At 38.1% G+C, this 16,954-nt stretch overlaps 1 protein-coding gene across 2 annotated transcripts in view; it reads right to left on the reverse strand.

Annotated features, from left to right (window-relative positions):
- Nucleotides 1-16,954, reverse strand: part of Atg17 (autophagy-related 17) — a 322,986-nt gene that overhangs the window by 51,994 nt on the left and 254,038 nt on the right. For both annotated transcript variants that reach the window (XM_083142317.1, XM_083142316.1), the window contains exons 9-11: nucleotides 11,143-11,329; nucleotides 1,897-2,076; nucleotides 1,236-1,400 (exon numbers count right to left, since the gene is read on the reverse strand). In XM_083142317.1, coding sequence (XP_082998443.1) covers nucleotides 1,236-1,400; nucleotides 1,897-2,076; nucleotides 11,143-11,329 — 532 coding nt within the window. The remainder of the gene's footprint in view (nucleotides 1-1,235; nucleotides 1,401-1,896; nucleotides 2,077-11,142; nucleotides 11,330-16,954) is intronic.

Consider the following 16,954-nt stretch of genomic DNA (forward strand, 5'->3'; position numbering starts at 1 on the left):
ATATTAGGAAATAACTTGTTCTTAATAGGCTTTTGCTTTTCACATTTTTCATTATGGAATCCCATTTCATTGCAAACAGGATCAATCAATTGGTGGAGAAAAAAATCTGTTAAACCAGTTCCATTAATAAACATTACGCATATATACACAGTGTTTTATTCATAGTTGGGGCCATATTATTTTAAATATATATAAATGTTTACTGGGGTGAAGCTAATGACAGTCACACTTTGGTGGATTCTGAATATCTTGTAAATTGTGCAAATGCATGATTTTCATTACCTTTGTAACAATGTTGCTGAGAAATGTATTTTACGATTAAATGATTCTCTCATGTGAGATTATGAATGATAAAGGTTTCCAAACAATTTTCATTCTTAACATTATCTTTGGTTCGGAATGTGTGTCCTATTTCTTCTTTGACATTTCTTTCAATTTTATTTATGGCAGTTACTTCCATAATTTCAAATGAAGCTTTCTTGTTAGATTCTAAAATCTAGGCTGTTCGGAAAGAAGTACTTACGTCAAAAAATGCAATTTTACAGCACATAGTTTTTAATGTTTGTTCTTTTAATAGTGAACATTACAGATATGATATACATGTTGCATCATCACTGTTTAGAATCTTTACACATGAAAACATAAAATTATACTTATTATATTTTCTTACATTGATTCAGTGTGAGGGGCGTAATGGATGTCCAAATTGTCAACCTCACTTCCACATAGTACACGCTGGACTGCATTTTGCAAACAAACGAGGCTCTGGCATCCGGACCTACGGCCAGTATAATCCTTGTAGGGCTGTATATGTTTAGTCCTCATGCCTGCCATTTACAGCCTCGGATTTTAACCCAAGTATGAATATTTTAGTCCCTCGACATTACAGTAATGTTTTATTAGTTATAGTTTAGTTATGGTAAGGGGCTGGACTCCGCACAATGTGACAGGTGCAAAATAGCTTAAGTGGTGATGCAATCAAAATTTCAAAGTCAATCAATCAATCAATCAATGATTCAGTTTGACTTAGACAAACAACATAAAAATTAAATTTTGAGACTTACATGACATTTTTCAAACATCCTTGAAATGTTGCAAAACCATCATTTTCTTTCTTTATTTTTGATGTATCTAAAATGTTCTGCATTTATAAAAGTTACCGACTATCAACTGTTCCACAAAATTAATCACATGAAAATTTGATCCAAATGAATAAGAGAAATGAGAGAACTCACCATGTGGCTATCCAATGCACCATCAGTCTTGTCTTCCACTTTGAGAGTGGCAGCAACCGATCTCATCAGAAAGAACTGAGTGATAGACCCGAGATCAGGTAAGGAAAGTGATTGGGTTAAATCAGGCAATTCTGCTTTTAACTGCTGAATATCACCCAAAGTTATCTGTAACACAAAATTAAATTGAACATAAAATTACATATTTCTTGAAGCTTTCCTGGCAGCAAATGATGATGATATTTTCTCGGGACATCAACCAGGTGATGTTAGGATAGGTTTCCGAGCTTTCGAGAACTAACGTCACTCCCACCTTCAGGGATTTCCTATCCGGAAATGACCTCACCAGTTTATATCCCGAGAAAACCTCTTCATAAAATTATATGAACACATTTTATTTGACGCACTCACTTAAAACAACGGTTCTAAAAAAGTTAAAAATAACAAACCATTTCTTTAGTATCAGCACATACTTATTTCATGTTGCAGGGAATGAAGAAAGTGGAGCCAAAGGCTGAAACCCCAGAAAAAAGTTGCTACGACTCCCCCACGCATCCCGTATCTGGAGCCCAAAGCATGACACCTTTGACTGCATGGCCACGATGCGGGACTTTATTATTATTACTGTTAGAATACATAAAATTGCATATCATCAGATTCTTACCTTTGGAAGCCTTGTGTCAAACTGAGGAGGAGCCTGAGTGGCAAATGGTGGCGGGTAGTCCTCCATACCAGGAAAGAGTGTGTTCAAGAAGTGGCCTTCAAACTGGGTGTAGAATTCTCTCCGTCTGGCAACTTCCTCCTTGTGAACATCTAACAGCTGATACGCTAGGTCACTAGCCCACTGGAAAAATACAGACATGCAACTTCACGTCAATCAATCAAGAGATGGTACTTTGTAGAGCGCATTCAGTTTAGGATGAGCTCTGGCATGCGCAAAGCAGGTAATTTTGATTTGATTTGAGTTGATGTTTTAATGATTGATTCATTGATTTAGTTTATTTTAGTTCGCATTTTGTGCCTCTTGGCTAATTTGCAAATATGGGGATGAGTGACGAAATGATGAAATTGATGAATGGACATTCACAAACAACAAAGCCTGAGTGGGATTCGAACCTGGCACCCTTGGAATCGCAGCGCGATGTGCTAACCACTCGGCCACAGGGTCCAGCTTGATGTTTTAAGTCCATTTTGTGCACAGTAAGGCTAATTGGGACTGGACCTACAGTTTAATGTGGAATCCGAACACTATGTGCCTCCACCGGGTATCGAACCTGAGACCCATTGATTACAAGGCGACGACACTACCACTGCGTCATCGGGGAAGACCTGCAAAGCAGGAAATGTTTGTCGTCTGCGGAAGATATCACGGGACTCATAGGAGCAGTGTTGCAATTCGCGGAAGTTACAATTCTACTAGACATGAAACTGGCAAGACTATATGCTGTTGTCTCATAAAAAGAGGATGCTGTCTTTAATAATCGTGAAATTCGTTAATTGTTCTACAAATAACACACTTGTCAAATTCATCCACTTCACTTTTATATTTCTTTCTTCTGTGTGTTTTTTAGGCATTACTAATCCCTTCCCAGTTACTTTGTTGCAATCATTTTCGTTTAAGATATGTTTCAAAGTACTTAATAATGACACATCAGTAGCCACGAAAACAAGCTTTTCCACTTGTTTCACATTCGAAGGAAGACCACTGTCAGCTTCTTCCTTTATAAACTTATACACGTTGAGATTCATTTCTCTACTCTGACTGTGTATCACTTTGCTTCCTCCAAACTTCTTTCCGGTTTTCACCTGGGCTTTTCATTGAATAAAAACACAATAAGCAACACAGGTCAACAATAACCTTCATCGTGGTAACACAATCTGCCCCTCCCTACCCCCTCCGGGCAGGAAGAGAAAAAATGACTCTTTCACCAAAGAAGGGGGGTTTCCACCAACACAAAGAAAATAATCCTGTCATTGTTTTCCTTGCATTTTTTTTTTTTTTTACTAAATCCAGACACCAGAAAGTCCCTACCACTCGTACCAATAAGCTCTAGTCAGATTATGGATATAGGTAATTGTTAAGGTGGATAGCAACTCTGACCTCAGTGGAACTCTCGCATCGACGTGCTGAACGACAGGCTTCTGCGCAGCTGAAGGGCAGAGCTCAAGCTAAACCGAATGGCCTGTACTTCCTACGTTTCCCTATTTACATTAGGGATGGACCCAAATGAAATTTAACTTACATCAGCATTAGCTGATAAATGTGATAGAGGAATGACAAAAACACAAAATGTGAAATAACACACTGTAACATTAATTTTTCATGTCTTTGAAGGTTGTTAGGTTAGGTGCATATTCCTACCATGTTTTGTCAGGAAATGATGTGAAATGAACTGCAAAATACGGAAAAAAGTGTTAAACATGAAATTTACAGGTTATTTACTGATGCGATATTTTCTGAAATTTGAATTATCCTGCAAGTTATGCAAATCACAGAAAATTGATTAATAATGCTGTAAATATTTGAGAAGCAAAAATGAAATCTTCATTTCTGTGTAAACTTATTACTCTGATAAGCAAATAAATATACTATTAGAAGAGAAATGAGCCTTTGTGTAATAAGTGAAGTTTTAAAATAAAATTTAGGGTTTTATTCACAATTCTAACATTGAAATGGCATATCTTATCATACTGCTTTTGATCCCAAAAATTGACCAGTTTTATTTTATCAAAAGCTTGAGGTTTTATTCACCATAAATACATGACTCTTGTTATTGGTATCAGTTTGAATGTAATCACAGATACTGGCTGAAACTTCTTTACAATCCAGATATATATCCTGGAAATTGTGCAAAATTTGAAATTTACATTTACTTTGTATCAGTGCTATACGTAAAAAAAAGTTATCTTTTTAATAAACGACAGATTAATTAATACTACAATTATCTCCCATGTGAAGTATTTAAAAGTAAGCCTCCAGTAGATTGCTCTATTGACAATCTCTGCTCTACATCCACAGAAGATTAAGGAGACGTGCATTGTTTTATGGCATTGAATAAGCATGCCCCTGAACGCACCATGGCCTCAAAAATCTACAAAGAACTCAAACAGTACTTTGTTGCTTGCTGCAAGATGATGAACTTGATTGGTTTCATGACAATGCATCTAGACTCCCTGTGGGCTCCTATTCTTCTTTTCCTTTAATTTTATTATTATTGTAAGATTACCTTCAAAGGACCACCAAGACACACATGTCTTAAGTCATAATTTCTTCTTGTGAAGAGTTTTAAAAGAATCTTCGCAACCAATATACATGCACATTGGAGGAGTATAAAAATAGGAATGGGACAGGTTAATTGGTACTCTAACGGAATCGGCTGATATAGGCATATCGGTGAAATTATAGAATTATTTTACCGATTAGATATAACTAAAAATATCTGATAATTTAGTGCAAAATTCTGTCATTTTGTTATAATTTATATAGAGAATCTCTATGACACTCTTCCTCGGCTTACTGAATGACACGGTCATATATTTTTTTAAAAAGGAATAATGAAAATGGTTTTAAGTCTTTACATCATAAGTTACGAGAAATTCAAGTTTAAAATTTTATAAAATTACTGGCACAATAATTTATTCACTTTTGAAAATATAAGGAAAATTACCAAAATCAAGTGTTAACGAACGATGTATTTAAACAAATTAAACAACTGAGTTTTCAAGTTCATACATAAATTCAGTACACATTCATATATATATATATATAATGAAGCATAAATATTGCATTACGTTAACTTTTTCACATATTACACGTTTGTCTTCACATTTATCGCTTCAAGTCAATTTAATACCAAGTATAATTGCTTCCGATCTTGCGTAGATTTTAACGAGAAAATCGGCACAAAACGCTCGATTATGAACAGTAGAATCCAAGACGAATTATGTGTATTTATACGTTCAACAGACTTTCCACATTCAGAGTGCACACTTTATGTATATTAACAAACTAGGCCTTTCATTTATGTAGCTACATATATATCCACAATACTTATCTGTTGGCTCGTTATGAAGATAAGATGGCTGCCATTTTTACGTCCTATGGACCGGTCACTTTTTAATGTCCTATTCACTTTTTAGGTTCTTCACGGCCTTTCTGAAGATCGAAAAACCGTTACTGCTCTTTTTTGTGACATTTTTGTCACCTTTCCTGGACAAATCTTGTTGTTTTACATAAAATATTTCCAATTTAGTTCTCCGAAATATTTAGTGACTCCATTCTAGTCGTCCGTGATCTTATAGATGAAGCAGTGTCTCCAAACTCACACTGTTACAACTTTCAGCACAGAATACAAACTTGCGAATACTTTTCAAATGACAATTTTTGAATTGTACAGATATTATGCATGAAAACGCATGTAAAATAAATTAGATACAATAAAATAGATATTACAATATTCTATCACATGTTTATGTATTTTCTTTTTACCTTTTTCAGTAATTTTAAGTTTTACAATTTTGGTGGGAAAAAGGTTATTTACGTACAACTTAGATTTTTCCCTTTATGTGAGTTGGCTATGTTTCACAACTTTAGGATTACTTCACAACTTTAGGATTACTCTTCAAGGTGCTCATTTTAACAAATCGTAACTTTATCGTCGAAATTCTGCCAAAACTTATTTCAAATGGTTTGTACGTGTTATTAATACATATTAAATACATGTGCGTACCCATACATTTACGAATGAGCAAGCAAAAGCTGCTGAACACAAACATATGTGCGATTTTGCATAAATTGGCAATTTTCGGTAAGCATATTCTTGATACATCACAAACCAAATTACATCGCTGATTTATAAAAATATTTTAAATGTTTGAATTTTACGTATGTACTTCGATTAGAACAAAGCCAAAGTGATGCGAATTAATTTTGTACAAATATGAGCCACCAAATACAAACTTAATTCATGATTGGGAAAAGAGAGACGCGGTAGTATATAAATACGGAGAAACTAGTACTCACTTTTATCCGCGAAGCTGTTTTTTCTTCTTTTTCGATTAATTTCAGTGGCCACTGCCACCATCCTCGTTGGAACTTGCTGCGCTGTTGCTTGGCGTGCGTCTTTTGTTCGTAGTTCTCTGGCTGCCGTTAGGTGCGCTGTGCATCTTGGTGCGTCGTCTGCTATTTCCGGGGGATAACTGCTGCAGTAGTGGAATCCAAGTATGGTGCGCTTGCCCGCTATCGATGTTTAGTTCGTGCGGGAAGTGCATTATGGCGTGCGTTTCCTTGATTTTGGTGTCTATGAGCGTGTGGGCAGTGTGTTTGACTCGAACCTTTTGAATTTTATGGCTATTGTATTTGATATGTCTAGCAAGACCAGTAGTGGGTTGGGCTTTTTTCGCATCTGCTAGGTGCTGTTGGATTCTTTCATTGACAGATCTGATGGACCTGCCGATGTAATGAGCCTTGCATTCACACAAACGGTACTTCCTCTCCCCCCTTGACAACCCAGGTGTATATGATGCAGAGTGTGAATGCAAGGCTCATTACATCGGCAGGTCCATCAGATCTGTCAATGAAAGAATCCAACAGCACCTAGCAGATGCGAAAAAAGCCCAACCCACTACTGGTCTTGCTAGACATATCAAATACAATAGCCATAAAATTCAATAGGTTCGAGTCAAACACACTGCCCACACGCTCATAGACACCAAAATCAAGGAAACGCACGCCATAATGCACTTCCCGCACGAACTAAACATCGATAGCGGGCAAGCGCACAATACTTGGATTCCACTACTGCAGCAGTTATCCCCCGGAAATAGCAGACGACGCACCAAGATGCACAGCGCACCTAACGGCAGCCAGAGAACTACGAACAAAAGACGCACGCCAAGCAACAGCGCAGCAAGTTCCAACGAGGATGGTGGCAGTGGCCACTGAAATTAATCGAAAAAGAAGAAAAAACAGCTTCGCGGATAAAAGTGAGTACTAGTTTCTCCGTATTTATATACTACCGCGTCTCTCTTTTCCCAATCATGAATACAGAACCTTCGCGTTGTGAACGAATTACGGGAATACGAACGGAACGAACGTAAGTTGCTTGTGCGTCGTTTGGACGTAATTTTCTTGAAAGCGTGCAAACGGTGCGATGTTTTTCCCAAGTTCATCCAGTGGAAAGTGCAAAATAGCAGCTACAGAATGAAGAACGTTATCCATATTTCACAAAAACGTGCGCTTTCCACCGTTATTTCCGACAAACATGCTGAAATTCGCCGACTGTCTCACACGTGCGAACGACAAAGAAATAGACTGGAAACCACGCTATCACCCGCTAAGTGGGGAGCATGCAAAGAATAACATTGAATATATGCTACAAATCTTGGAAAACCAAAAACTAGGTCTTTACGCAACAAACTTCACCACTTGGGAGGAACATGGCCGAGTGAGAATGCAATCAACCCAGATGACGGACCAGGAAAAAACATAATAAATCTGTCAAATCTCTCAATCCCCAACAAATTCAAAGAACTCCTTGCCTACGGCGATAAGTTTAATGTACAAAACAGTAAGCCACCCACCCTCGACCTCATATGTGCGGCAGAAAAAGCAGCTTGTTTTGCTCCCAAACCCCAAGATTCGGAAAACAAGAACGTCAGCAGCCGGAATTTTTCAAAAAGTGATGACCAACAGTAAAACCAGGAAACCTAATCCAGTGCACCAAGAAATCTCTTCTGTCCTCTCCGATTTTGGCAAATGGCTGAACACCAATGATGTTTGGTGTCTAAAGTCTGACAAAACAAACCAGTTCGTAATCATGCACAAAGGTGATTACTCCATGAAAGTGATAGACAAACTAAACAGTGACTCGTACACTGTCATCAAAAAAGACCCCACAGACAGGTACAATAGAATTGTGAAAAATGCAGTGAAATCTAGTGCCATACTTAGTGAACAAGACCACAAATTCCTCCTCAATCCCCACCCTTCACCTGCCATTGCCTATGGCATTCCTAAAACTCATAAACCTGGAATCCCCATGCGACTTATAATAGCTGGCTTCAATTACCCCACAGTTCACCTAACAAACTGGCTAAAAAACAAAATATCTAATTCCAACCACAAACTTACATACGTGTTCCGCAACAGTGCCGATGCTAAAAATCTGGTAACTTCAATAGTGCAAGCTGACAGTGCAAAATTAGCCAGCATTGATATGGTAGATATGTACAGTTCAATCCCCATAGACCTAGCACTGCGTTCGGTGGAAAGATGGCTGACAACTAACAGAATCCCGGCCCTAGAGGTACAAGAGATAACCAGGCTATTGGAAGTTTGTCTAAAACACAATTACTTTCAGTTTGAAGATAAATTCTACAACCAATCCGAGGGCCTTGCGATGGGCAACCCGCTATCAGCTCCTTTAGCCAACATCGTCATGCACCTGGCTGAAAAAGAGATACTCCACACTCCAGAACTACAACACATCCGATATGGGAGATACGCGGACGACACAATAGTTGTATACAAAAAGGCAGAAGAACTCAACCTCCTTGTGAACAAACTAAATAACATCCACCCCAGGCTCAACTTCACCGTAGAGCATGAAAAACTTGGTAAAATCAACTTCCTGGACATCACCATCAGCCGTGCACTTAACAGATTCACAACCACCGTCTACAGAAAACCGGATGCAGGCAACCAGTACATACATGCTCTCTCTAGCCATCCCCCTAAGCAAAAAGCCAATGTGTGGCTAAACTTTTATCGAAGAGCCTTCTCCTACTGTGGCAAAGAAGATGATCTACGAGAGGAGATAGCCACCATCACAGAAATAGCCCTGAAACATGGCTACACTGAATCACAACTTTCCACTTGGTGCAGTAAGGAGGAAATACAGGTCAGACACCCTAACCTACAACAATCAACCCAGCCACAACCAACCCCCAGCGACCAATATAAATGGTTTGCCTTCCCCTACCATCCCACCACTTCCAACCGCATAGCCAAAGCCCTTCTCCCATTTGGCATCAAAGTAGCGCACAAACCCAACTCCAAAATAACTGATAAACTGAACAAGCACAAACGGTACTTCCTCTCCCCCCTTGACAACCCAGGTGTATATGATGCAGAGTGTGAATGCAAGGCTCATTACATCGGCAGGTCCATCAGATCTGTCAATGAAAGAATCCAACAGCACCTAGCAGATGCGAAAAAAGCCCAACCCACTACTGGTCTTGCTAGACATATCAAATACAATAGCCATAAAATTCAATAGGTTCGAGTCAAACACACTGCCCACACGCTCATAGACACCAAAATCAAGGAAACGCACGCCATAATGCACTTCCCGCACGAACTAAACATCGATAGCGGGCAAGCGCACCATACTTGGATTCCACTACTGCAGCAGTTATCCCCCGGAAATAGCAGACGACGCACCAAGATGCACAGCGCACCTAACGGCAGCCAGAGAACTACGAACAAAAGACGCACGCCAAGCAACAGCGCAGCAAGTTCCAACGAGGATGGTGGCAGTGGCCACTGAAATTAATCGAAAAAGAAGAAAAAACAGCTTCGCGGATAAAAGTGAGTACTAGTTTCTCCGTATTTACAAACTTAAATCGTAAATTTCAACTAATAAAATTATTTTATTTTTCACATTATGATGGTACTCATTATGATACCGTCATATCTCCATGCCCTACTTTTTAAAAAAGTAAATGTCTAAGTATGCAACTTCTTTTGCACTGCAGTCACCTCGAAACACGCATCTATTAAGGAAGTCAACAAAACATTCAGGTTCTTCACGGACCATTTGGATCGGATCGGTAGAATATTGGTTATCAGTATAGGTAAATTTTATATCAGTACTTTCTCAGTATCGACCAAAATTTCATATTGGTCCATCCCTAATAAAAAGTATTCCAAAGAGAGATTAAAATGTTGCCAGAAAAGTGGTTGAATACGTTGATAAGACCATGAAATTCATGGACATTATATCCCATACATCCTGCAAATATTGGCAAGTTGGCATAGGAGCATCTGCAAATCAATATACAAGGGCCATATTTCTTGTAGTGGCAACACTGTTGGTACACGCTTGTCAGTTGTTGCTGGGACAAAAGGCGATTGGGTCTTGTTTAGTCTTGTACTATGGATCGTGTGAAGGTGTTTGGTGCTGAATAGTACTGTTGTGTGGTAGTTAGAAGACGTTAAAGTGAAGTGTGTGTATGGTACCGCCCTAAACAATGTTCACGCGTGAAGAACAGCGTATATTCATCAAATTTCAGGTTGCACGTGGAAGGAATGCACGGCATATTAACAAGGAAGATGGTGAAATCTTCAGTTCATTTGCCAATTCGCTACATGTCGAATTCTCCAGCAATCTGCGAAGTGCATCAAGGTGGCGTGGAACTGTTGCCGTGCGAGGATGTTGACCATGATGACTATGTTCTTTCCCAGCTGATTCATGACCACTTTCAAATCCCTTTGGCCCATCTGGCAACAGTATGGTACAGTAAAGCATGGTCCCCACATGCCTCGCGTAAGCCCTTGTAAATTTGCCATGCATTCCTTCCACATGCAACCTGAAATTTGACGAACATTCGCTGTTCTTCACGCAAGAACATTGTTCAGGGCACTTCACTTTAACGTCTTCTAACTACCACACAACAGTACTCTTCAGCCCCAAACACCTACACACGATCCATAGTACAAGACTAAACAAGACCCGATCGTCTTTTGTCCCACCAACAACTAACAATCGTATACCAACAATGTTGCCACTATAAGAAAAATGGACCTCGTAAAATGGTCTGCTTTTAAATTGAACATCCTATTTTTATTATTTCAGACCAAAACAGAACAAACAACCAAACAAAAAACTTATTAAGGCCAAGTACTTACAGTAAGAAATGCCTGGGAGAAAGTTCTCCTTCGAACGACTTCTGATACAGCAGCTAAATATATTTTTGGAGCCATGTGTATTTGTTGAACTACTTCCAGGTGCCTTCTTAACCTTTTCAGGCTTTCATGGTAGATCATTAATTTATTATCAACCTCACACATCTGATTCTCAACATACATAATCCACCTAGAGAGAAGAAAAATTGTCATTAATTAAGTTTATTTATGTTGGCTTACCTTGAACAGGTAAAATGAAAAATAAAGCAAAACTAGGAACCGGGATCTTCGGTGTTTTTTTCTTCAAAAATTGACGTTCTTTTCTCCGAAATTCATATTCAATTATAACAGATTTTTCTGTAAAATGTGCCCAAAATTATACCTGTGCTTTTAAACTAGTGTTGTAATTTGCTTATTACATCCCCTACACATATCTTTGACAGTGTCAAACGTTGGAACCAATTTTTTGAGAAGATTTTTTTATATTATTGCACAATAAATACCGATGTTACAGCTCCCATGTGATGTGCTGCCAGAACTCCCCTCACATCTTGATGAAGCAAAACATTGCAACAGGTGAAAAATCAGGTACACATCCATTTATATATGGTTTCATGTAGCTGTTTGAAATATTCCATGTGCACACGCACGTCAGTTTCTTTTCACAATACAATTTTGGACAACACACATGTTATGCACGTGCAACTATGGTACATTTTTTTAAAAACCTCATGGTACTCGTTTCTTAAGCATAAAATGTGCTAAAATTTGGAACAAAGGCCACATTCAAGCTTACTTTTCAGGCATATTTTACCACATTTTATTTTTTGTACTTATAGCGAGTGATCTGTTTATTATATCCCTTCTTCTTTATTAAGTCTTTATTTCAAATGCATATTTGCTTTCACACAGTGTAATATATTGTTGAAGCGAACAACTCTAACAAAAAGTACATGTTCCTCAAAGCTGCCCTGAAGAACTCTGAGGCAGTTCCTTCTGTGCTCCACAAATCTGACATAATATAAAATCACTTGGACACCTTTGTATTTTCTATTAATACGACAAAAACATATGGGTACGAAAACTCACTAGAATCAGCGTAAAATTCTTCACTAAATAATGAAAATATTTTTATTTAAACACAAATTTAAATATAAAGAATGTAATGTAATCGGGCACAGGTAAGCTCTGCACTCCCTCTGACAACTCTCTTTTCACAACAATGGTTCCTCTCAAACTGTCGTTTACGTTATTTCATTAGAATGTGATCAGGCCACTTGTGACACACTAAGTCAGCTAGAGAGCACCACAAATAAATATTTTAAATACTGTTAAAATTGCACTTCGTTAAAATTGAAAGTTAGCACAGCGTTCACCCGCGACCAACCATGGGTTAACTTTTCAAAAACAAGTTCCCAGTGGAATTGCCATGCTGGTAGTTCCTATTTTTACAACACATGTCTGAGTTATGTGGATAAACCAAATACAAAAGACAAACCTATCCATCTTCTTGAGTAGAGTCTTCTATTTGATTTATCCCCCCCCCCCCCCTACCCAGAGTTCAATTTGCATGTATTCACGTTCCCTTTATGACCTGAGATGTGGTGAAAAGCTCAGTTTTAAGGTTTTATTTGTCTTTGTGCTCATGGACGTCAGCAAGATTTTTCCAGCGTTGGGCAAACAAGGTGCATTTTCCCCCATAACAGTGTTGTCCCCTCAAAAAACACTGCTTTAATTTGAAGTTATCATGTTCATGCAATAATTAACACATAGTATTGTGGCTGAAATGAAGTTATGTGTGTGCAATGTATAATTTTTGGTTTACTTTCTCTGGGGTGGGGGTGAGGGCATGGTTCCCTTCCTTCCAGATGTCCACGTTTGTGCTCTGTGCTTTATCTTTCATTTTACCTGTTTCAAGCTTATTCCAGAATCACTGTCCCAGCATATGGTAGTAGTTTTTTTTTTTTAATCAATCATATTTATGTATAAAATGCCAACAAAATAATGCAAAGCATGCCAAGTAAAATTGTAAACTTCTGATTACCAAACAAAATTCTTTCATAAGAATACAATTCATAAAACATAACTGCAGTGATTAAAAAAATGTAAAGATTATGGCTGAGCCGATTATTATTATTCTCATATTCAGATGCAATTCTTGAATAACTTGAAATAAACTTAAAATAATTCATGCATATAATTGAAGTGGAATACTTAAGACACTAATATTAAACAATATTTTGAACAACATTTAATAGTAACAATTTTCAAGCATCTGTATTGGTGTGAAGGCCATGTTGTTTGCTGATGACTTAGTAATATGGGAAAACAGGGACGAAGAAGTACAGAGACAGCTTGATAGTTGGAATGAGGAAATCAGAAGAGCAGGAATGAAATTCAGTGCAGAAAAGAGCGAGGTGATAATAACAAGAAACAGAGCCAGAAATGTACCAAGAATAAAGATGGACATGGAAAAGTTAAGGGTAGTGGAGAGTTTCAAATATCTAGGAAGCATAATTGAGAGAAGTGCAAGAATAGAGGAGGATGTAAACAGAAGAGGACAAATGGGTGGTGGACTATATCAAAGTGTTCAAAGATTAATATGGAACAGGGATGTACCTATGAAAAGCAAGAAGGTAATATACAACACATACTATGTGCCAATAATTATGTATGGAGCAGAGACTTGGAAAATGACAGACAGAGACAAAAGAAAGATGCAGGAGTGGAGATGAAATTTTTAAGGAGTATATTGATTAAGACTAGACGGGATAGAATAAGGAATGAGGAGATCCGACAGACAGTAGGTGTGGTGAAGCTTCAGGACAGGATAGATCAGGCACAGATGAGGTGGTTCGGACACATGAAGAAGATGGATACAGAAAGACTACCAGTAAGAGCTTACCATGCACAAGGAGTGGGAATAAGGCAAAAGGGGAGAACAAGATGTCAGTGGAAAGAGCAGATAGCGGAGAGTGTTAGGAGAAGAGGACAAGATTGGAACACCATGGAAAAGACCAGGAAAAAATGGAGAGGCTTGACTTCTATGCCAACCCAGCCAGAGGCAGGAAAGGGTGAAGGATGATGATGGTGGTATAGGTGTGAATTGGCAAGAGTATTGGCATCAGCTCAGCTCGAGTAAAATTACTATTTATCTTCCACTTTTGTAAAATTGCAACATTGAAAATGAAATGTTAATTACATGAAACTGATGAAGGAATACTGAGTATCACCTATGCTCAGACCAGAACTCAAACCTGATACTCTTGGTACTAAGTTGTTTCTTTGCTACCAAATTTCGACCTGCTTGTGTTGCCAGCTAAGACGAAATACCCCTAAAATGCCACATTTTCGATCAACCCCTATAATCACCGGTCCAAAACCCATCAAATGCTGAATATGGCTCATGTTAGTTGCAAATGACAGATTAACATGTCATCAGTCGTCAGACGGCTAATTATGACCTTGGAAAACTTCTTATATAGTTTTCTCATTGAAACGTGCATTTCTGTAAAATGAATTAAAGCTGACTTTCACCAGTTATTAATTTATAGAATTTTCTGTATGGAGTAAATTAATAATGTTATGCATTAAAAAATGTCTTAATCAATGAGCAGGGGCATGCTATATTCTGGTTTTGACGAAAATACAAAATGTAAAATAACCCATTGTAATGTTAATTTTTCATGTTTTTGAAAGCTCTGAGGTGCATTTTGCTACAATGATTTGTCAGGAAAAGATGCGAAATGAACTGAAAAATGCAAAATAAACTTAAAAACATGAAATTTAGGGTTTATTTACCGATGCGACACCTTCTGAGGTCTGTATTACTCTGCGCGTTATGCAAATCATGGAAATTAGTTAATTCTGCTGAAATTGATCTTGTTAATTCTGTAAATATTTGAGAAGCAAAAATTAACTCCTTTATACAGGAATAACTTAAAACTCTTGATAACTATATGAATATGCTATTAGAAGTGAAATGTTAAATTTGTATAATAGGTATAGTTTTTTAAATCAAATTTAGGTTTTTATTCACGATTTTTAACAATGAAATGCCGTTTTATATACTGCTTTTGATCCCGAAATATGCCCAGTTTTTGTACAGATACGAGGTTTGGCTAGAAAAAAACCGGATTGATGTTGCTATTGGCAAACAACGAATGCGCGAAGGTTGAGCAATGCATGATTCTATACTACCATACCCTGCCTACAGAATGACTAATTGCCCTGGGTGCAGGCCTCTCAGTTTCGCTGTGGCACTTTGACAAAGCGGAACGTGCGTCTGTGCTCAGTCGGAAAAATGCTGAGTATTAAAATGGAACAGCATGTCAATATGAAGTTCCTTTACAAACTGGGGAAATCCGCAACAGAAGCGTACGACATGTTAAAATCTGTGTACAGGGATGAGTGTTTATCACGCACACAAGTGTTTGAGTGGTTTAAACGGTTTAAAGAAGGACAGGAAATGATCCAAGACAACCCACGTTCAGGACAACCATGCACGTCGAAAACGGAAACAAACATTCAAAAAGTGAGTGATGTGATTCGAAAAGATTGTCGATTGACCATTAGAGCAGTTGCTGAAATCACAGGAATAGACAAAGAAAGTGTTCGACAAATTTTACACGGGAATTTGAACATGAGTAAAGTGTGTTCAAAACTCGTGCCAAGGAACCTGACATTGGAACAGAAGGAAGCTCGAGTGAACATTTGTACGGACACTTTGAAGAACATTGAAACAGACCCTACATTCTTAGAGAGTGATAACCTGTGATGAATCGTGGTTTTTCACGTACGACCCTGCCACAAAGTGCCAATCAATGCATTGGAAGACCCCGAGTTCTCCACGTCACAAGAAAGCTCGCATGAGTAAGTCCAAATTCAAAGCCATGATGATTGTCTTTTTCGACATTCGAGGCATTGTGTACGTTCATTGGGTACCCGAGGGTCAAACTGTAAACCAACATCATTACATTAATGTGCTGAAAACCCTTCGTGAGAGAGTAAGAAGACGACGACCTGATTTGTGGCAACGGAAGTCATGGATTCTGCACCAAGACAATGCTCCTGTCCATACGGCCCTGTCAGTGAAGACATTTTTGGCTAAATATGGCATCCCAGTGTTAGAACATTCGCCGTATTTGTCGGACCTTGCTCCCTGTGACTTCTTTTTATTCCCCAGAGTGAAGTCCGCCCTAAAAGGAACCAGATTTGAGACAGTAGAAGCTGTGCAAAGAAAAGCGACGGATGTAATGAACATGATCTCCGAAAATGACTGGCAACACTGCTTCTAGCAATGGAAAATTCGTATGGAGCGGTGTACTGATCGTGCAGGGGAGTACTTTGAAGGAGATAAAGTTCCTGTTGTACAAAATGCCGAGTAAAAGATTTCATAGCATCAGTCCGTTTTTTTTCTAGCCAAACCTCGTATCTTCGTCTTTTATTCACCATAAATATGTGGTTCTAGGCTTCATAATGCAGAAAACCCAGTGCAAATCTATCTTACGGTTTTCATGGTGCAGGCGATCCAAGGCTGGGTTGCACAACTTTTAAAACACTTTGTGCTGTAATATATATTACATAAATAGAATTTACACTTCCATTTTATTTTATTTTATAAATTTTGAAAATAAATATGCAAAAATGAAGAGAAAAGTGTGCACCTGGCTCCAGGTCATGCATGATGATGGATATGCACAATAATCTAACACAGTTATTTATAGTGAGTGGTCTTTATTTTATCTGTGACGTTTCATTCTGGTTTTGTCAGAACCACACCAAAATAACATGATATGTTGGATGTTTCATGTTG

The sequence above is a fragment of the Lepisma saccharinum genome, chromosome 20, assembly GCF_977018435.1.
Source record: "Lepisma saccharinum chromosome 20, izLepSacc3.1, whole genome shotgun sequence".
Lineage (NCBI taxonomy): Eukaryota > Metazoa > Arthropoda > Insecta > Zygentoma > Lepismatidae > Lepisma > Lepisma saccharinum.